Here is a 22,139-nt window from a genome sequence, read left to right as displayed (position 1 = left end):
GAAGCTGCAAGACAAAGACTTGGCGCCTGCCGTATCTCCCCTAATTGGATTCAACTCCATGCCAGAATGGCCCGTCGGCAAAATAATTCTTCTAGTCAGAGCAGGAAGCGTGACGAAACAAGTGGAGTTCTGGGTATTGAAGGTCCCCTCCACTTACAACATCATCTTGGGCAGAACATGGTTGCATGCCATGCGATCAGTGGCGTCATCCTACCACCAAGTAATGCGGTTCCCCAACGATACCGGGGTAATTGAAGAAGTCTATGGAGATCAGATCATGTCGAAGCAATGCTTCGTCACGGTGAATGGCAGCTGCGCTGCCAAAGGATATGTTCATTCGGTGGAAGAACCTAAGAGCAATGAACTATTCGCAAATGTCAGCAAAGCAGCTGATCAGAAAGCGGTGGAGGACTTGGTAGAGGTAAGAATAGATGAAAAGAACCCGAACAAGTTCTTTTTGCTCGGTTCGTCGTTGTCCAGCACTGAGAGATTAGAGGTGTTGGAATTTTTGACCTCTAACATCGAAGTGTTCTCCTGGACACCATACGACATGCCAGGTATTGATCCCAACTTCATCTGTCACCAACTCAATGTCCACCCATCCGCTAGACCAATCATCCAACGCACACGCAGATCGGCACTCCACCATGCCGAGATAGTGGCAGAAGAAGTAGGTAACCTGCTGGAGGCAGGAGCAATTAGAGAAGTGCACTACCCAAGATGGATCTCCAACACAGTCGTAGTGCCAAAGAAGAATGGCAAGTGGCGTGTCTGCGTCGACTATAAAACAGTCAACAAGGCGTGCCCAAAGACAGCTTTCCTCTACCACGGATAGATCAACTGGTAGACCTAACGGCGGGGCACAACCGACTTAGTTTTCTGGATGCATACAGAGGCTACCACCAAATCGCCATGCATGAACCAGACCAGGAGGTCACATCCTTTACAACTCCAAGAGGACTGTACTATTACAAGGTCATGCCCTTTGGCCTAAAGAACGCAGGGGCGACATTCCAACGGATGGTCACCAAGATGTTTGAACCGTTGTTAGGCAGAACAATGGAAGCTTACATCGACGACATGGTGGTCAAGAGCAAGGATGAGAATGACCATCTCAAGGACCTAGGTGAGATGTTTGAGATCCTGAAGAAGCACAGGTTGCGCCTCAATGCATCCAAGTGTGCATTCGGAGTAGGATCTGGCAAATTCCTGTGATTCCTTGTGACCAACCGGGGTATAGAAGCAGACCCCTCTCAGATCAAAGCAATCCAGGATTTGGAGAGACCAAACTCCGTAAAAGAAGTGCAATATCTCACCGGCATGGCAGCTGCGCTCAATCGGTTCATAAGCCGGTCATCGGATAGACTACGACCATTCTTCCATGCACTAAAAGCCAAGTTTGAATGGGATGAAGAATGCGACCGTGCTTTGGAAAGCTTAAAGGAATATATGTCCTCTCCGCCACTGCTTGTCACCACAGTACCTGGAGAGGAACTCTTCCTGTACCTAGCAGTCTCTCAGCACGCAATTAGCGCAGTGTTGGTCCGTGCAGAAAGGATCCAACATCTGCCCATCTACTATGTCAGCAAGACATTGCTGGGAGCTGAAACAAGGTACCTGCCACTGGAAAAACTGGCTCTGGCCTTGATGATGGCCTCAAGGAAGTTGTCACACTACTTTCACGCCCATACCATAGTTGTCCTCACAGCCTTTCCATTAAAAGCTTTGTTTGAAAGGGCGAACTTTTCTGGGCAAATTATGAAGTGGGCAGTAGAGTTGGAGCAATACGACATCAAGTTCCAACCCAGGACCGCAATAAAAGCTCAAGCATTGGAAGATTTTGTCACAGAATTCACACCAGGAAGTCATCATATCTGCCGAGTCGACCTGACTGATACAACCAAACCAGGGATAGAAGTTGATGCTGGAATAGCGCAACCCCTGGTGTAGGATACTCAATCAGATCCCATGGCAGACCAGACTAAAGACAGCAAGGAAGAAGCAAACCAAGCTACACCGAACCAAGACTCACCAACAAATAAAGACTTGGTACAATTAGATAGCGAGGGGCAGACAGCAAGCATGGACCTTGAAGAAAACACCAACAACATTCTTGACCCCACGACATCTTCTGACCCCTCCACTTGCTGAAAGTTGTTCGTTGGAGAGATGTGGAAGCTCTTTGTGGATGGAGCATCCAACTGGCATGGTGCAGGACATGGCATAGTCCTCATCTCACCAGACGGCCTGATTGTGGAGCAAGCAATCAACCTTGGCTTCCCAGCATCAAACAACGAAGCGGAGTATGAAGCACTTCTTGCAGGTCTCAAAACAGCGTTCTACATGAAGGCCACCGAACTAATGGTCTACAACGACTCACAGCTGGTGGTAAACCAAATTTCTGGCGACTATGAAGTAAAGGATGATAGGATGGCCAAGTACTAAGAATTGGTCAGAAAAGAGATCAAGAAATTTAAGTAGTGAGGATAGAACAGATAGGCAGGGAAGAGAACGGCAGAGCAGACGAACTAGCAGGCTTTGCTTCAATGGCAGATACATCCATCCCTCATCCATTGCTCATCGACTACTTACCAAGACCAAGCATCGAAGACCCCGAAGCAGAAGAAGTATGCTGCGCCGATCTAGGCCCCTTATGGATGGATCCCATCATACTATTCTTGAAAGATGGCGTCCTACCGGAAGAAAAGAAAGAAGCCAACAAAATTAGAGCAAAGTCACAGTGATTTTGGCTCTCCCCATCTCTGGCATTATACACAAAGTCGTTCTCAGGACCCTATCTAAAGTGTGTCCACCCCAGCAAAGTGGAAGCATTCTTATACGAGATACACGAAGGGGTGTGCGGAAGCCATCAAGGAGGAAGATCGCTAGCTTACAGGGCCATTTCGTAAGGATACTGGTGGCCATACATGCAGGTAGACTCAGAGAAATATGTGAAAAAGTGCGAGAAATGCCAAAAATTCGTACACCAAATACATCAACTAGCTAGAGAACTCCTACCATTGACTAGCCCATGGCCTTTCGCAATGTGGGGCTTAGACATAGTAGGACCACTTCCAACAGCACCCGGCAACAGGAAGTTCTTTCTCGCAGCAACAGACTACTTCACAAAGTGGGTGGAAGCATAAGCATTGGTATCAATCAAGGAAACAGATGTAAAGAAGTTCGTCTGGCAGAATATCATCACTCGGTTTGGCATACCAAAAGCCCTAATCTCAGACAACGGCATTTAGTTCGACGGCAGAATCTTCAGAGGCTTTTGTGAAAAGTACAAGATAGAGTTCTATAATTCTACACCAGCATATCCCCAAGCAAATGGACAGGCAGAAGCTTCAAACAAGGTAGTCTTGGATAGGTTGAAGAAAAGGTTGGAGAAAGCCAAAGGCAAATGGGCGGAAGAGCTTCCTCATGTTTTATGGGCTTACCGCACCACACCTCAGCGGTCAACAAGAGAAACACCATTCTCCTTAGCCTACGGTATGGAAGCAGTAATCCCACTAGAAGTTGGCTTCCCCACAATTCGAAGCGAAAATTTTGATCCAAACTTAAACGGCGAAGCCATAACATTGGAACTCGACCTTGCAGAAGAAAGAAGAGAAAGAGCACTAGTTCACATTGCCTCATATCAGCAAGAGTTATCCAGGAAATACAACAAGACAGTGCATCCAAGGCAATTCAAGATCGGCGATTGGGTACTGCGCAAAGTGATGGGAAACACCTTGGTACCGGGAGATGGCAAGTTAAGACCCAACTGGGAAGGACCTTACAGAGTGGTTGGATTAGCAGGCAAATGGGCATACCACTTGGAAGATACGGATGGCAAAGCGATTCCCAGGTCATGGAATACTGCCAATCTCAAGTTATTTTACTTTTAGTTTTTTCTTTTAAAATTTGGTGTAATTTTTTTCTCCTCATCAATAAGACAAAGTCAATTCTTTTCAGCATAGTTATTTTCTGTACAAGATAGTTTTAGCAAGTTCGAAACATTGTAAGCACTTTATTCTAAGTTGGCAGGAAAAACCAACTTAGAGGTTGGCTGGATTAAACCAACACCCCTCCTAAGCCCAGGATAAGGATCCAGGCTGCAGGACGTTTGGTCGGAATAACCAAACATTGTATTCTAAGTTGGTAGGAAAAAACCAACTTAGAGGTTGGCTGGATTAAACCAACACCCCTCCTAAGCCTAGGATAAGGATCCAGGCTGCCAGACGTTTGGTCGGAATAACCAAACATTTTATTCTAAGTTGGCAGGAAAAAAGTCAACTTAGAGGTTGACTGGATTAAACCAACACCACTTCCTAAGCCCAGGATAAGGATCCAGGCTGCAGGACGTTTGGTCGGAATAACCAAATATTTTATTTTAAGTTGGCAAAAAAAACCAACTTAGAGGTTGGCTGGATTAAACCAACTCTTTATACTCTTCAGCCGAAGTAAGGACATAGGCTGAAGAGTGGTTGGTTGGATTAAACCGACCTTTTATACTCTTCAGCCGAAGTAAGGACATAGGCTGAAGAGTGGTTGGCTGGATTAAACCAACTCTCATTACTCTAAAGCCGAAGTAAGTATATCGGAAAAAGAGTGGTTGGAGGGATTAAACCAACTCTTGATACTCTTCAGCTGGAATAAGTATATCGGCTAAAGAGTGGTTGGCGAGTATGCTTAGCCAGATTGATCAGCTAGGACTGTAATAAAGTATCTCGGCCACACTACTATTAGAAAGCAAGCTCAAATAGGAATTTAAACCGAGATAACAGTTGAAAGTGAAAAGATCATGGAAAAGTCATTACAAGTATAAGCATACAGTTCAAACCGAAAAAAGTGTTGTAACAGAAAAGATGATTTTCATTGATCAAGTTCAGAGCAACAGAAAAGATGATTCTCATTGATCAAGTTCAGAGCAATTACAAGGGAAGGGCTCCCAGCCCGGTTACAAGTCGAAGCAAAAAGAAGAAAAAGAAAAAATACAAAATCAGCTAAAAAGGTCATCAATTTCGGCATCCAGCTCGGCATCAACCCGAAGTCCAGTTTCAGACGGAATTACAATCTGAGTTGGGAGCTCGGTCTCGGCCTGGAGCTCGATTTCAGCTGGTTGCTCAATGGTCAAATCTTCTACCACAGGCTCCGCCCGAACTGATTGGTTAACTGGAACATTGTCAACCGGAGTATCAGTTGGCTCATTCTCTTCATCATCGTCAGACGCTTCAAGGAATTGCTTCTGAAGATCGGCTGCATACTCCGCCAGTGAGGCCGGAATAAAATACTGAGGAGCATTGTAGACCTCGGTGTCAGGACCACAACCGAGCTGCTCCACGGCACCCCTCCAGCCGCACTTGAAGAACAAGTCCTTCGCAGCTTCACACTGCTGGATGTATTCAGCTTCGCTTTCCTTAAAGCCCTTCAGCTCGGCGTCTTCAGCTTTCTTCTTCAAAACTTTTATTTCGGCGTCCTTAATACCCTCGAGTTTCGCCAGTTCCCGCAAATACTTGTCTTTCATCTCGGTTAGCGCTCTTTGTTTGTCGGTGTTAGCCAAGGTAACTAGTCCGATTAGACGAGTTATCTCGGCCTCCAGCTCGGCCGTCCTCTGTTAGGATTGATTTAGTTCGGCAGTCTTGGCTTCGGCGTCTGCCATGGCTTGCCTAGTTGTTTTCCTTAGCTCCAACACTCGCCTGTGAGTGATATTGTTTTTCTGAATGGCCTGCAAAAGAATTGTTTCTTTTTTAGCCGAACTGAAACTTGGAAGAATTAGAAAGATCGAAAAAAGCTACTTACCAGAATCATTGATTTCGTTGAAGACCGGATGGACTTCAGTTCGGTGTTCAGTTGATTATGGTGGTGCTCCATGTCTTTTGGAAGACACACACTCTTGGCCAGATTGAAGGCCAGTACGTGATCCTTCTCTGCGACCACCGAGTCGGTGTCCTGGATATCTCGGTTCTGGAAAGTGAGCTTGGGTGCCCACTTGGAAGAGCTAGATCGGCCGGATCTCTCCGGCTGAGGGCTCGGTGGAAGGCTTGGTGGCGGAAGAATGGTCTCATCTTCGTCTACAAGGCGCTGCTCGGTTTGGCTAGTCCGGGCACGCATGTTCGCCCGAGATGATGAAGGCTGTTGGGATGGTAGGGCCACCACGGCTTTTTGTGTTTGGTTTGGTGGTGGTACCTCGGCCCTGTTTGTCTCGGTCAAGAGGGCCTTGACTCTGTTTCTCTTGGCCATTTCTTCTTCAGCGGTCAGTGGGATTAGCCTAATTTGTGGCAAGGTTGGGTCCGGTTCGGGGGCCTCCTCTAGCAGAAAGTCGGTCACTCTCGCTTTTCGGCGGCCGTTGTATCTGTATGTCGGTTCAAAACTTAACAGCTTGGCCCAACTCCGTTCTGGATACCGTAGTGCGGCGCGGAGAGTTCCTAGATTGGGGTAGCTGTAAAGTGATTGAAGATGGGCTGAATCTGCCAAAAAAGACACTGTTAGCTCGGTTACAGAATAGGAAACCGAAATAAAACGAAGCAGACAAGGAAACCGAAGTAATTATACCAGGTGTTCCTTTTTTCCAATTAATACTTCGGCCAGGGATCTGGGCTTGGTGATCCTCAAAGTTCCCAGACACCCAGAAAAAATCGTCATCATTCAAGTCTTTATCCGGTGTGTTTTTTATTATTTTCTCACGTCGACGGCGTATTCTAAGATAGTACACCCAGCTGTCTTCCTTCGAACCCATGGAATACTGGTGAAAGATTTCGGCTAGACCGAGGTTAATGCCTGCTTGGCGGTTTAGTTCGGCTATACCCATTATTATACGGTAGGAGTTGGTGGAAAGCTGGGTTGGGCAGAGTCTGGTTTGCCTAAGGAATTCACAAATTAGGGGTTGGACTGGAAATCTTAGCCCGGTTTCTATTATTGAAAGAAGGGTAAAGGGTACAAAGCCTTCTTTGCCCCATGGTACAACATCTTGTTCGGCTAAAGTGAGTTGGACGTCGTCGTGTATATTGTAATCTTTTCGGAATTCGGCTAGACCGCCCAGAGTATTTACTAAAAATCTATGCTTCCCCATTTATTTTATAAGTTATGAATAAATTAGATTGGTGGCAAAATTGTGCTCAGTAGCTCGACTGAGCGCTCGGAGTGCCTGGGCAACCTAAGTCTGCAAAGTGGAAAACAAAGGTGTTAAGCACAGATCGTTGGACCGTGCTACAAAGAAAAAAAAGTAAAGAAAATAAAAGACCTACTTCGGCTATATAGGATGTTACAGGATCTATCTCGGTTCCAACAAGGTGATTGATATCTCGGTTGAGAGGAGGTTCTGTTAGACCGGTTGAGCTCCTAGGGGCAGCTTTCTGAGTTCGGTCTAAAAACTTAGAAAGCTGGTTTAGCCCCGAAGCCGTAGTTCGGTCGGAATTGAGGTTTTCCCAATACACTGATTGTAGAATTAGTTCGGTTTCTTAGCTCGGCTATGATAAAACAAAAGGTTTGACTTATTGAAACTACTGGTACGAGTGTTAGTTCGGTTGTATAGTCTGGTCTCACTGGCATCAAACTACAAACAGTTTATTAGTTCGGTTATGTGTAATTTTGGATCAAAAGTAGTGTTCTACAGGTTATTTCATGAATACCTGAGGATTATACTAACATAGTGTTTTCAGAAGAAGCAAAGCAAATGGAAAAAAATGTTGCAAAAACACACAAAACAAAGTACGAAAACAAGGAAAGCAAGATAGAGATGCAGTGCTTACCAGATGAAGAGGCAAGAACTGGAGATGAGAATAGCAGCAATAGAGAACACGAGCTCAGAAGTTGAAGAGCAATGGAGGTTTAAAGAGAGAAGTTGAATAGTATGGTGAGTGATTTTGAAATGCAAAAGAGCTTGTGTTGGTGAAAGAGCTGGAGACGGGAACTATTCGAATATTGCGAAGTACGAGGGCGGCGTTACAGCTGTGGATGGCCAATAGCAACCTGCCACGTGTCGTTAGAATGGGAATCGATTCAGATGCTGTGATTGAAGAGACATTTTGACCGGACAAGCGGAGCCCGGTGTGTAATTAGCTCGGCTGGATAGGCTGGAAGGTTTTAGCTCGGCTGGATATGCTTAAGGGGGTTTTTTTTTTAGCTCGGCTGGAAAAGCTAAAAGGTTTTAGCTCGGCTGGAGAGGCTAAAAGATAGTTTAGCTCGGCTGATAAACAAGTAATCCCTATCATACTATGCAGATGGAATTAAGGGGCAATTGAGAGGGTAATTTATATGCGAATTGGGCCGAGCTGGGTTGTTATGGGCCTCGGTGTGAATGGTGAGTAAAAAGGCCAAAAAGTTACTCCGGTCTTGAAGAGGCTTAAATTTAGTCCGTTCTCAAGGCCATAAGTTAGACCGGTCCGAAGGACTCTTGGTGATTAGCTCGGTTGAAGGATGATTTGAACGTATACCGTTCATGGCGCAGTTAAACTAGATCGGTCTATACCTTGGAAAAAAGATAGTTCGGTTTTGGGCATACCCTGGTAAGTGGAAGAGGAACAAAGGACAGAGAACCAAACTAATTATAGTTCGGCTAAGTAGGGCCATGCTTATTTCGGTCGTATGGTAGTTCGGCCATGGTAAAACCATCTCACTTGGTTTAAGCAGTGAGGGGGGGTGTTGAAGGATAAGCATTATCCTTCAGGAGTATGAATCCTAAGAGGACTCTGCATGGAGGAGTAGAAGTCCTACTAGGATTGTGCCACACGAAACCTATAAAAGCTCACAAACATCACCTTTGGAGAGGTAACACAACTTTGTTTTCTGAATACATAGAGCTTTTGTCTATTTGTCAAGCTTACTGACTTAGGCATCGAAGAGGTTTCCAGCACACACCCGTCGGCTAGCTCACGTTTGTGTTTTCAGGTGATAAAGCGACGACGTACGGAGGAGCGCAGACTTGATCAACAGGATTATACGAGAAAGTTTATTTCTTTTCCGTACATCTTTGCTCTTCAAAGTTGTATGCTTCTAAATTGTTATATTCTCACAAGTATTGGAATCTCAAAACAATAGAATATGTATACTTGTGCAAATGTTACTCTTGCTTAAAACAGGTCAAATGGTCGACACTAAGCTATGACAAGGTCGACACCAAAAAACAATAAGCAAAGGTTTGGTGTTCAACAGCAAAGGGTCGACACCAAAAACATAATAGGGTCAACACCAAAAAACAATGAGCAAAGCTTTGACTATTCAGCAGCAAAGGGTCGACACCAAGAACATGACAGGATTGACACCAAAAGACAGAGAGCAAAGTTTAAGTCATTCAGCAGCAAAGGATCAACACCAAGAACATGATAGGGTCAACACTAAAAGACAGAGAACAAAGTTCAAGTCTTCTAGTAAGAAAGGGTTTACACCCTTAAATTTGGATTTCAAAACCTAGCTACCATTTCTAATCTATGAGCAGACTTTGCTGTCATCATTATGAGTAGACTTTGCTATCATCATTATGGAGACATATCTTATCTCCACCTACCAAGATCTATATTAATGGGCATCACATCTTTTGAGGAGGCTCCATCTCCAAAGGCTTGATAAGAGCCTGTATACACCCATGCTCTGCTCCAACAATCAGAAGACATCACCCATGCTCTGCTCCAATGGTTAGAAGACACATCCATCATTCTCTCCAACGGCTAAAAGACATTGAGGTCTATAAATGCAGCACTTCTCCAGATCTAAGGGAAGTAAAGAACTCTAAGCATTCCAATATTATTTCTAATCAATCTCTGCTACATATTACACTTGTACTTTCACTTTCATATATGAGTTTATTCTGAGTGTATCTCAAAATTCCCTCTGCTCTTACACTTTCATATACATCTTTTGAGAGAGAAATCTTGTAAGAGAGGACAGCTGTACCTCTTGTTCTTGTTCCTTTTATTTTGAGTGAAAACTTGTAAAGTAAGGCATTTAGTTGAGAGGTCCTCAACGGATAAAGTAAACCCTGTGTAAAAATCCACAAGCTTGGTAAAGTTTTGGTAGTGTACTGATTTGATTCATAGTGGAGAAATTCTTGAGGAGGAACCTTGAGAAGTGGACGTAAGCCCGGTGTATCAAACCAATATAAATCTTTGTGTTTAAGCTCTTATTCCTTTATCTTTTATTTTTGATATTATTGATTGCTTGTTGAAATTTATTTACTTGATTTATTACATTCAAATTTCTGCATTTGTTTTTTATTAACCCAATTCACCCCTCTTGAGTTGCCTACTTGGGTAACAACATAGATTCAAAATACAAAAACAATTTGCACGTAGTATAAGATTGCTTACGTCTAACTAAATCCCGCAATAACGGAAACTTCATGCATTGGGATGCCCTTATAGCAAGAGAGTCTATATATCCTTCATTAATAACTGCCTATTCAAATTTTTAGGATTTTTTTTTAATCCTCCAAAGATGCCCCAAACTATGCACATTTCTTCCCTATTTCATTTGTTTTCCACTATTTTTACTGCAATTTTCATACTTTGCAATTTAAAAATCAGAAGAAAAAAAAATCAGACAATACTGTTGAAAAATCATTCAAATGCCATAAAACACCAATGTTTCACATCACCCACATACAATCCACATCAAAATACTATAAAATACACAAATGTTCTCCACTTTTTTTTTTTTTTCTTAATTATCTTTTTTTGGGGGGGGGGATAATTCTCATGTATCGCTATATACTCACTTCATTGTTGAATTCAAGTAATAATTCTTCAAATGTGAAAAGAAAAATACTATATGAATAGACATAACAGCAAGAAATCCATGTTGCTTTCATATCTTTACAATAAAAATAAGAAGTTACTACTCGGATGAATCAGTTGCAGTCTGTGATCTCATTTGGTTATTCCTTGAATTCGAACCCCACTCCATTGCTTCTGCTACTGCTCGTTGGCGTTCCTTTGCACTCTCTTCATCATTATGATTTTCACGTGTGCCCATCGCTCCATCATCAAAGGGAGCTAACAGAGGGGAACCGGTTCCTTCATTTTGTCCTGGTCCAAGGTAACTGAGAGCACTGACAACATCACTCATCAAGGGACGCATCGAGGCATCATCTTGGAGACACATGGCAGCAATAGCAACCGCTTGATTCAAGCTTTTCACGGGGAAGTCTCCTTGAATAAATGGATCTGCCAATTCCACATACCTACTTGGTTCTTTGAATATCGGTTCTGCCTGCTCAGAAATCAAACCAGTCAAAAAGTTAAAAGGTGCTTTTCGCGGCAAGGTCCTTAATACCATTGTTACCAAGAAAAAGAAACAGAAAAGTTCTTTTAAACTATGGTTGTATGCAATAGAAGACATAACATTTGTATAAAGGGGGGAGTGAAAGAACTCACCCAAGAAACTAAATTTTGCTCCTCATTTTGCCTAGTGGTGTCAATTGCTCTACGCCCGGTGACTAACTCCAACAGAACAACGCCAAAGCTGTATACATCAGACTTCACGGTCAGTTGACCTGTTCTTTGATACTCCGGGGCACAATAACCATATGTTCCCATCACCCTCGAAGATACATGTGTCTTATCACCAATAGGACCGAGCTTTGCTAGCCCAAAATCGGAGAGCTTCGCAACAAACTCATTGTCCAGCAAAATGTTGGATGATTTTAAATCACGATATATGACAGGAGGGTTGGCCTTATCGTGCAAATATTCCAGACCCTTGGCAGCACCTAGAGCTATTTTCATCCTCGTGAACCAATCTAAAGATTTTTGTCCTGATGGAATATCTGAAAATTCAAAATTTATGCACAATGAGAAGATTAAAACTACAATTTTACAAACATTGAGGACATTAAAACTATGATTTAGAAAGTACCAAGTAAATGGTCTTCCAAAGATCCCAAAGGCATGTACTCATAAACCAGAAGCCTCTGATCACCATCAGCACAATACCCGATAAGATTCACCAGATTTTGATGGTGGAGGAGGCTCAGCATCAAAACCTCCACAAGAAACTCTTTGTTTCCTTGCAATCCATTCCGATCAAGTTGTTTCACAGCTACAACCTAAGATAATCGACACAAGGCTACTATAATTCCAAACAAAACATGAAAGATATCTAGCCTAATGTATGCAACAATCGAAAGTCATTCATTACCTGGTTGGTTTTTTCAAGCTTACCCTTGTAAACTCGTCCAAATCCACCTTCACCTACTAGACATTCCTGTCTGAAATTCTTTGTTGCTGTGGCTAGCTCACGGAAGGTGAAGGTTTGTGCTGCAATATTGTTGGCAGCTTCTTTAGGGGCATCCTTTTTTATTGGAGCTTCAGCTGGGGCCCTTCTAGGAATCTCTGCACCCAATTCAAAAAATTTGTCCAAATTTTACCCAAAAAATGGGGAAAAAAAAATCACTCAATTGATGGAACTATGAGGTGATCATTGTAAAATTCAGTGAGTGATTTGATACTAGCAAGCCAAAACCCCTCATACCAATTGACGTACAATTTACAATCTATGATCATCTCAGCCAAATAAACCAGAACAAAACTAATGTTCCATGAGCTTTTACTCTCATATAGATTTAAAAAAAAGGGGGGGGGGGGGGGGGTGGGCTAAATAATTTTCAACATTACCTCAAACAAATGATGGATCAATTAGATGATAATACAATAACTGCTGAATGTTTTTTCAGTAACACCCTTCACATTCAGTAACTGCCATATCTAAAAACTACTAAATGGGTTTTTTCATTCATCAAACTGTCCAAAACTACGAAACGGTTTTATCATTTGTCAATTTGCCCCTCAATTGTGAAACTGCTTAAAAGTTAAATGTAAAATTGAATACCCATGTTGTTTGAACCAACTGCTAGTATATATGTATTGGTAATCTAAGATTGCAAAGCTGATGTACTTACCGGGCTGTGGTGGTGCGGTGGCTTCTTTTTGTTTTGGAACAACAGCATCAGGAACAGGTTCCCTCTTCTTGCTGTTTAATCTCTTTGCTGATTTCTTTCCGTGGGATGAAAAGCACGAAAAACAACTCATGTTTTCAAGCCAATTGAATCAAACTGGGACAAGATTTTCTCACAAATTGCAGAGTCAGATTAATTAAAATCTCAGAATCCTTTACACAACCAAAACCTAAGAACAATTACAAAATCCTCATCTACTTAAAAAAATATATATGAAAAAGAAAAAGAAAAAAGTACACAGATTGTGGGTTGTGGAACACAGGGTTTCACAGGTTGCCAAGAATAAGATGGCAAACCCATCAAAACCCAGGTGTTGAAATTGTTTAGAAAGTATAAGAACACTATTTATGGGTAGTCAAATTTGCCATATAAATATGTAAGACAGCTAACAGTCAAAACTAAAAAAGAGGAAAAATCTGTAAGATTATGGAGGACTAGAGAAATTATGATCATCCAAAATAAGACATATGTGTTGGTGGAGAAAGAGAGAAGAAAAAGGGGGAGTGATTTTCCTTCGAATTTTCCGAGGAAAATGGAGTGAGAAGGAAAATTTAGAAGGGGATGTGTTGAGGAGAGAAACCTGGGAACCAATTTTGGCGGGTATTTGAAACGGTTTGCCACGTTGGAATACCGTTGTGGGACCATAGGTTGAATCTCTTCATTCACACATCTCACCTTTTTTATTTTTTATTTTTTTAAAATTTTAATTTATTCTTGAAGGTCTGAGTTGGCCTCGACAACTGTTATAAACAATTACTATTTCACATAATGAGATAAATATGTAATTTAAAATATTTGTATTTATTATTGTAACATTTGTCTCATCTATGCATTCTATATCACAGTACGTAGTACCTTTTGTGCTTGTAAATTTTTTTATATGAAAATAAATAAGTTAGCGTTCCTTAAAATAGTGGGGTTCATGTCCAAATGTGCCACCCAAAATTTGATCTTCTGTGCAATTTAAGGTGAAAAAAATTTGTGCGGTGGTATTGGGATTGTTTGGAATTGTTTAAATTTAATTTTTTTTAAATTTTTTGTGTCAGGATATTTGGTATAAATTTTTTTTTTTTTTAAATTTATGACACAAAAATAACTTACATAAATTGAAACAAAAAAATAATTATTAGGAAACATAGGGAGAAATACTTTAAAGCTTTTGATTTAGGGAGTTTTTTTGATAAATCTCCTTCTAAGACTTTTATTCCATCGAACTCATATTCTTTTTTACTATTTCATTAGGTCTTATTTGAGGGAAGAAAACTAAAACATCCTCAATCTTTCTTGCCCTCATTAATGTTGATATTTAATGTTTATTGTTATTATATTTTCCTAGTTTCCATGGATCAGGATGTGTACTGTCATTATATTCACATTAATTTGAAAATAAATTTTTGCAATTGTGTTGTCAATTACATGATGTGAATATTCATAATAACACATACGAATGTGAATGTTTACATGAATTCTGGAATATAAATAAAGACACCATAATCATGGTGACATGTGTGAAAGTTTGCATTGGGGCAAAAATATGGACAATATTAAATAGAAATTCATACTTTTCAATGGTAATCTTTATGTTATATCCACATACAAATGTTAATGTTCACAATGCTATATCAATATGATCATGATGACATGTGTGAAAATTTGCATTGAGACAAAAAAAATGGACAATATTAAGCAGGAATGGATACTTTTCAATGGTAATCTTCATATTATATTCACATACAAATGTTAATGTCCACAATGGTAATGCCAAGGTTTTGAATATAAGAATGATGGTAATGTTCACATTGTAGCTTACAAAGTACAGAAATATGACAACATCAATAATGCATTAACCACACACCACTATTTTTTTGGGTAATCAAATATGATGTGAATAAGAATGTACAAATGATGTAAATGTTCAGATCACAACACTAACTACACACCTAGACAATAATATATCAAACCATCATTTCATTATTTTTTGAAAAAAAAAAACCCAGAAGGTTCACATCCTTTGAACACCATCAACACCAATAGCAACTACAATCACAATTATCAAATATTTTAATAAGTTTGATGAAAATAGAACTTTTTTGGTTTAGGGACATTAAAGTTTGATGAAAATGGAACTTTTTTGGTTTAGGGTTTAGAAATATTAAATATCAATATTAAATATCAACATTAAATATAAGGATATAAGAGTCTAAGAAAATAGTATAAATCAAGAAAAAAGATTTTATGAAATAAAAATATACATACATGAAACTAAATTGGTTAAAAAATTCATTCATGAACTTCTTAAATTAAAAAATTTATAAATGAGATTTATCAATAAAAATCTCTTTGAGTTATAATTATTAATTTTTAACTTGCTTAAAAGTTGTACCAAACAAACTCATTAACTATTTGCGCATTATATGGTTTTGACTCCTTTTTTTTAAAATCACAGTCCTTGTTTCAAAACACCTGCATTTATTGAATTATGTACCGTATACAGGTTTTAGACTAAAAGGTCTTGTTCTCAGAGTCTCAATATATAGGGCACTGATTCAAGCTTCTGTTCTGTCTAGTAGTTATCCTATCTAACATCAATTTATTTATTTAACTTAAAAAATGTCTAATTTGTCCAATCAATAAAAAAAAAAAGTAACACCAGAATAGTATAGTTTGCCACTTTCAACCCATCTCAAATTGTAATTCCAAACACACCTGGGTGATAAGAGATTGTTACACAACAATTCTATCATCACAAGCAAAACACAGAATTACTGAAAGAAGAAAATTAACAAACACTGGACATCAAAGATCAAACAACTAGTTTTGTCTCTCATCAATGATGATGATTATTTATGCATCAATACAAATTAGAAGATAAGATAGTACAAATCAAGTAGATCATGCATTCGTGTTCTAGCCATCTAGGAAGCATTGACTGTAATCTTCAAGCCACCATTGCAATGGCCTGGGATGCTACAGATGAAGTAATTAAGTCCTTTCGACAACTTGACCTGATCATTCCCACTGCTGAAAACTGTAGAGGTTGCAGAAGATGTGCAGCTATTGTACCCGTTTACATCGACAATCACCACATTGTGGACTGACGGATTATAGTTGAAAACTAAAACGAGACACGAATGATTAAAGATCATATTATGCAGAAAAAACAAGAGGAAGAAGAAGAAAGAATAATAAGTAATTACAAATGACACAGAGTATTTCATCTTACTTAGCATATCCCCGACCTTGAATTGCTTCCCATTTGTCCAGCTTCCAACACTAAAATCCCATCCTGAAGAATCACCAACAGTGAAAGTGGCTGCGTGAATTGTTTCCAAGTGAAGTGCGAGGGAAACGAGGAGAGCAGTGGCAAGAGCCACAGCTCTGCTTGCACTGCATCTTCCCTGGTGATACTTCAATGCCATGACGCAAAGGTGGAGAAGAAGCTACAAATAAAATACTGAGAGCTTCCTAGCTAAGGGTGTATTTGAGAAATGGGGTTGTTGTTGCTTTCATAAAGGTGCATGTCTTTGGGTATCAAATGGAGGGTGTCAGTTAGTGCCTGGGAATAATTTGTTAGTGGGCGAAACAAAAATAAGCAAAATAAAGTAATTTCTTGATTGTCTTGTTCTGTGGGAATGGGGACACTAAATGTTATTGCCTTCCAATGATTAGCAAGCAGCCTTTGTTGACTGCACAAGGCCAGTGCAAAAACAGGTAAACCAAACCAAATCAAACCTTAAGTCCCATCAAGTGGGGTCGGTTACATCAGTGTTGTCAAAGGCGCGCCTAGGCGCACGCCTAGGCGCAAGGCGAGTCGAGGCTCAGCAGCTGCGCCTGTACAGGTACCAGGCGAGGCGAATTGAACCAGGCGCTCGCCTTAGACGCGACTTGATCAAGGCGAGAGAGGTGCAAGGCGATCGCCTAGGTGCGACTCAGTGTTCAAGTCGTAGATCTGATCTAACGGCTCAGATAACCTTTTGAATGGCTCGTAATCACAGAGGATTACGACCCATGTACCATATGAGACAAATAGGAACCCTAATCGATCGATTACGAACCTGTGTTCCAAAACAGAAGTCTGCGACTCGACTTCTCGCAACTCGACTTCGATCGACTCGACTTCGATCGACTCGACTTCGCAGGTTCTCGATCGACTTCGCAGGCTCGAGTTCAACTTCGATCGACTTCGATCGGCTTCGCAGATCGACTCTCTCCCTTTCTCCTTCTTCTTCGATCATCTTCGCAGGTTCTGTTTTTTTTCTTTTCTTTTCTTTTCTTTTACCTTCGTTGAAGGTGATCTGTTTTTATTTTTTATTTTTTATTTTTTTTTCTTTTCTTTTCTTTTGATTATGATAAATAAATAAATAAATTCATAAATAACTTAATTAATTGATAAATAAATTCATAAATAACTTAATTAATTGATTATGATAAATTAATTAATTCATAAATTAATTAATTCATAAATAAATAAATAAATAAATAAATTGATTATGATAAATAAATAAATAATTTTTTTTTTCAATTATTTGACTTTCATAACCCTGATTATTACATAAACAAATAAATTAATTAATTAATTCATACATACATACATAAATAAAAAAAATAGATATATTACATTTATTATGATTATATTATACTGAAATTGATTCATCATTATACTGAAATTAATTAATTCACCATTAATTAAAAAAATTGAAAATTGATTCATAACATTAATTAATTCATACATTACATACATTAAATTACATACATTATACATTAATAGAAAATTGAATGTAACATAGGAATAAATGTAATGGAATGTACATTAATTAATTAATTCATCATTAATTAAAAAAATAGAAAATTGATTCATACATTACATTCATTAATTAATTCATCACATAACATGCATTACATTCATTATACTGAAATTATTTTTTTGTTATTTATTTTTTGTGTTGTGTAGTAAGTACTAAGTAGAAAATGACATCGGAAAGTAATAGAAAAGATCCGGCGTGGCAATATGCCCATTTGGTGGAGGAGAACAATTTAAACAAGTTTGAGTGTAATTTTTGTAGTAAAGTATCAAATGGAGGTGTTTATCGGGTGAAACAACACCTTGCGGGAGGTTATAGGAATGTCACTGCTTGCCCGAAGTGTCCTTCTCATGTAAGAGAAGAGATTAGAGAGTTCATGTCCAAAAAAAAGACACAAAAAGAAGAAATGAACATGTTGCCTGATTTCGATGACATGGACATGGAAGATGAAAATGAAGATGATGATATCGTTGAGATCAATGTCAATCAACACCGCAAGTTGACAAGTAGTAGCCAAGGTTCATCCAAATCCAAATCCAAATCGAAAACGCCAAAGAGAAAAGGGCCTATGGATGTTTACTTCACACCCAATCCTGAATCAGTGGTGAAAAATCGAAAAGACCAAGTAAAAGGGAAACAAATCAAAATTGATGCAAATGACCCTTACAAAAAAGAAATGAGAGCTCGAGCACTACAAAGATTTGCAAGGTGGATGTATGATGCTGGCATCCCTTTTAATGCAGTAAATTATGAGAGTTTTGGACCAATGATTGAAGCCATTGGCCAATATGGTCCTGGTATGAAGCCATCGACATACCATGAAGTGCGGGTTACCCAACTCAAAAAAGAAGTGAAACATACTGAAGATTTGATGAAGAATCATAAAGAGGATTGTGCAAAATACGGGTGTTCCATAATGGCAGATGGTTGGACTGATAAGAGAGGAAGGACATTGATTAACCTTTTAGTTAATTGTCCAAGAGGAACCATGTTTGTTGAGTCGGTTGATGCTTCTAGCTATTCAAAGGATGGGCAAAAGCTATTTGAATTACTAGACAAGTTTGTGGAGAAAGTTGGAAAAGAGAATGTGGTGCAAGTTATCACTGATAGTGCTGCAGCTAATGTGTTGGCGGGTAAGAATATTTCCTCATTCCTTACATCAAAATTGTTTACTCATAGTTTGTTTTGTATTTAAAATTTAAAAACTTGAAAATAATAATTCTTCATTATTGTTACATTATAGGGAGGTTTTTGGAAGCTAAGTATGAACACTTGTATTGGACACCATGTGCTGCTCATTGTTTGGACTTGATGTTAGAAGACATTTTCAAGATACCTAGATTGAAAAAGACATTTGAAAGGGGTATTGCAGTACATGGCTACATTTACAATCGGCCTACGTTGCTAAACATGATGAGGCGCTTTACAAATTTGAAGAATTTGATCAAGCCTACAAAAACTAGATTTGCAGCCGCCTTTTTGACTTTGTCTAGGATGCATCAACAAAAAAACAATTTGAGAAAGATGGTCACCTCCGAAGACTGGACCTCAAGCAAATGGGCAAAGGAGCCACAAGGTAAAAGAATGGCACAAACTTTGTTGATGCCTTCATTTTGGAATACTGTTGTGTTTGCCCTTAAGGTCTCGGGTCCTCTTGTCAAAGTGCTTAGATTGGTTGATACCGAGAAGAAACCTCCCATGGGATACATTTATGAGGCAATGGATAGGGCAAAAGAATGCATTGCAAGTTCATTTGATCATAAAGAAGAGAAGTATAATGAAATTTTCGAAATCATTGACAAAAGATGGGATGTTCAATTGCATCGACCTTTACATGCAGCTGCACATTTTCTTAACCCAGAATTCTTTTATCCAAAAGCGTTAGAGGTGCAAAGAGATCATGAAGTGATGAATGGGTTTTATGAATGCATGCAAAGGTTGGTCCCGGATGTCACTGTTCAAGATTTGATCACTAATGAGATGAGTATTTATATGAAGGCTGAGAGTCTTTTTGGCAAGTCTGTTGCGATTAGGCAAAGAAATACAAGAGCACCAGGTAATATATTATAAACTCATAGAGTTTATTTTTAGTAATACTTTTAGTAAAACTTAATACTTGGTAACAATTATTTCTAACTAGTGGATTATCGCAGCTGATTGGTGGGCATCATATGGTTCTTATACTCCAAACTTGCAAACTTTTGCCATAAAAGTCCTTAGCCTAACATGTAGTTCATCGGGTTGTGAACGAAATTGGAGTGTATTCGAACATGTGAGTATTTAACATTCTAACTAATTTTTTGTTCAATTCAAATATTTTTTATTCTAATTATATAGAATTTAATATCTTTTTAATAATTGCAGCTTCATAGCAAGAAAAGAAATAGATTGGAACAACAACGTCTCAATGATTTAGTGTATGTCAAATACAATAGAACATTGAGATTTAGGTATGACATGCGCAACACTCTTGATCCCATATCTTTGCAAAATGTTGATGAAAGCAATGAGTGGTTGCTTGGGAGGATGGATGGAGAATCAGATGAAGATAATGAGCTTGTGTTTGATGATGATGATGGCTTGACGTGGGCCACTGTTGCTAGAGCTTCTAAAGTAGAAGAAAGTAGCCATGCAAGTAGAGCAACAAGTTCACGCTCAAAGGCACAACCGAGGATATCTAAATCATCAACATTGACTCCACTTCTATTAATAGATGAAGAGGAAGCGGGCTCAGGTGACACAGAGGAGGAAGATGTTGAGGGATATAAATCAACTGATGGAGAAGAAGATGATAGTTTGCTTGCCATTGATGTTGAGAATGATGATTGACTGACACCGACCTAACCTACTCTTTCTTTTGATATTGATGTTTTTAAGTGTTAAGACCTATATTAGTATTTGTTGGATATTTATGTTTTAGATGTTTAATGTTTATGTTTTTATTTTATTGAATGTGGATTATTTGATCTTTAAAAATTGAAATGTTATGTAATATGCACTTTCATGGCTTTGAGAATTATTCTATGTTTTGTCTTGAATCTTGATTACTTTTTATTTTTTAAAAAATTGTCTTAGTACTATGAATGATTAGTCTATATTAATTTTTCTATTTTTTACGAATACTGTGCGCCTTACTTCAATAAAGCCCGCGCCTCGCCTAGGCTCCAAGAGACCTTCGGCGCCTTAGTGCGCCTTGAGCCTTTAAAAACACTGGGTTACATGAACCTATCAAAGGCTATTTCGTTAGTCAAATTAAGTAGATTCATATCTCTATTTACAACGCTATCCAACGTTAATCTAGGCTTATCCGGTCCCCTAACATTTCGATCTACCGTTACAGCATCGCATCTCTTCATTATTGCCTCTGTTGATCTCCGTTGAATATGACCAACCCATTTCAATCGATTCTCTCTCAAATAAATTTATGCATCATGTTTGAAAGGAGAGATCATTTTGTGTTGATTGAAGCTGTAGAATCGGCCAGAGACATGAATTGGTTCATGCTTACGTTTTGGTATCATGAAATGACACAGAAAAAAGACTTAGGCCTAGTTTGGGAAGACTAAATAAGTGCACTTTTTGACTTTTTATGAAATATGGGTTGGGTTTGGGTTGGGTTTGAAGTGATGTGTTAGAGAGGTGATGTGACTTAAATAAGATGATGTGACTTAAATAGGATAGTGACTTTTTGACTTTTTGTCTTTTTTCAAGCATGCCAAACTTGGCCTTAAAATTGAGGGGTTCCGACTTTCTCTAGCCTTCGTAGAAAACGTTCATGCATTAAGCAGAGCATCATCCAATGGAAGAAAATCAAGATTCCAAGTTACACTACACACTACATCCAAAACTCCAAAACAGACACAGAACTAGTTTTGATATGAATTAAGTAATCCTTAGCTCTTATTTTTTTCTAACAATGGTTGTTGGGAATTTGAATGGCCTTGGATAGAGTCGAGTAAAAAAGAATAATTCATGCAGCCAACCCTATTTGATGGGACTTAAGGCTTGATTTGGTTTAGTTTGATTTGGTTTGGTTGATGGGACTTTGAAAACCAAGAATACATTTGTCTTATTACTTGTTTTCATGGGCACACCAAGCTGGTCCACTAGAATTCTAAAGAAGTATTTCTTAGTCAAATAAAACCAAAATCAACCAAACACAAATAATTCTTTTTATGTTTTAGTTAATTTACCCCTCAAAGTTCAATTGGTTAAAATACTACAAGGCAATCACGTGGTAGCATGACACCATCCAAAAAGGCAAAAAGAAAGAAAATAATAACTAGAATAAAAAAGTCCAAGAAGTAGTCTTCCTGATTCCATCCATTAGTTTAATCCAGAAGCACATCTTCCAATATAATTTATAAAATAGTTTACTATTGTTAATAAAAAAGATCAAACAC

At 39.1% G+C, this 22,139-nt stretch overlaps 3 protein-coding genes across 3 annotated transcripts; 1 reads left to right on the top strand and 2 right to left on the bottom strand.

The window, feature by feature from the left end:
• Positions 1–10,700: 10,700 nt before the first annotated feature.
• On the bottom strand, positions 10,701–13,274 carry LOC114273760 (Protein kinase superfamily protein). The gene is made up of 5 exons (XM_028215575.2): positions 12,878–13,274; positions 12,118–12,311; positions 11,836–12,025; positions 11,355–11,746; positions 10,701–11,190 (listed from the first exon to the last, which is right to left on the bottom strand). The coding sequence occupies exons 1-5, from the start codon at positions 13,005–13,007 to the stop codon at positions 10,816–10,818; spliced, it is 1,281 nt and encodes a 426-aa protein (XP_028071376.1). The 5' UTR covers positions 13,008–13,274; the 3' UTR covers positions 10,701–10,815.
• Positions 13,275–15,597: 2,323 nt separating this feature from the next.
• LOC114273762 (basic blue protein) lies at positions 15,598–16,691 on the bottom strand. The gene is made up of 2 exons (XM_028215576.2): positions 16,158–16,691; positions 15,598–16,049 (listed from the first exon to the last, which is right to left on the bottom strand). Exons 1-2 carry the CDS (start codon positions 16,351–16,353, stop codon positions 15,850–15,852), a joined length of 396 nt encoding a protein of 131 aa, XP_028071377.1. The 5' UTR covers positions 16,354–16,691; the 3' UTR covers positions 15,598–15,849.
• Positions 16,692–17,073: 382 nt separating this feature from the next.
• LOC114273780 (uncharacterized) lies at positions 17,074–20,754 on the top strand. Its single transcript, XM_082905694.1, has 4 exons — positions 17,074–18,869; positions 18,980–19,792; positions 19,890–20,008; positions 20,101–20,754. Exons 1-4 carry the CDS (start codon positions 17,903–17,905, stop codon positions 20,563–20,565), a joined length of 2,364 nt encoding a protein of 787 aa, XP_082761820.1. The 5' UTR covers positions 17,074–17,902; the 3' UTR covers positions 20,566–20,754.
• Positions 20,755–22,139: the final 1,385 nt, after the last annotated feature.

The sequence above is a fragment of the Camellia sinensis genome, chromosome 14 (assembly GCF_055761805.1).
Source record: "Camellia sinensis isolate YWXY chromosome 14, ASM5576180v1, whole genome shotgun sequence".
Taxonomy (NCBI): Eukaryota; Viridiplantae; Streptophyta; class Magnoliopsida; order Ericales; family Theaceae; genus Camellia; species Camellia sinensis.
The sequence above is the reverse complement of the archived record's forward strand: the minus strand, read 5'-3'. Positions and strand labels throughout refer to the sequence as shown.

What these genes read in the sequence shown, in the direction of transcription:
- LOC114273762 (XM_028215576.2), bottom strand. Translation starts at nt 16,353, where the DNA reads ATGGCATTGAAGTATCACCAGGGAAGATGCAGTGCAAGCAGAGCTGTG. An exon ending in CAAGGTCGGGGATATGCTAA is followed by an intron (nt 16,050 to 16,157) that starts GTAAGATGAAAT and finishes GTCTCGTTTTAG; the next exon opens with TTTTCAACTATAATCCGTCA.
- LOC114273780 (XM_082905694.1), top strand. Translation starts at nt 17,903, where the DNA reads ATGACATCGGAAAGTAATAGAAAAGATCCGGCGTGGCAATATGCCCAT. An exon ending in TGCAGCTAATGTGTTGGCGG is followed by an intron (nt 18,870 to 18,979) that starts GTAAGAATATTT and finishes GTTACATTATAG; the next exon opens with GGAGGTTTTTGGAAGCTAAG. An exon ending in AAGAAATACAAGAGCACCAG is followed by an intron (nt 19,793 to 19,889) that starts GTAATATATTAT and finishes GGATTATCGCAG; the next exon opens with CTGATTGGTGGGCATCATAT.
- LOC114273760 (XM_028215575.2), bottom strand. Translation starts at nt 13,007, where the DNA reads ATGAGTTGTTTTTCGTGCTTTTCATCCCACGGAAAGAAATCAGCAAAG. An exon ending in CACCGCACCACCACAGCCCG is followed by an intron (nt 12,312 to 12,877) that starts GTAAGTACATCA and finishes AATTGGGTGCAG; the next exon opens with AGATTCCTAGAAGGGCCCCA. An exon ending in TTTGGAAGACCATTTACTTG is followed by an intron (nt 11,747 to 11,835) that starts GTACTTTCTAAA and finishes TTGAATTTTCAG; the next exon opens with ATATTCCATCAGGACAAAAA.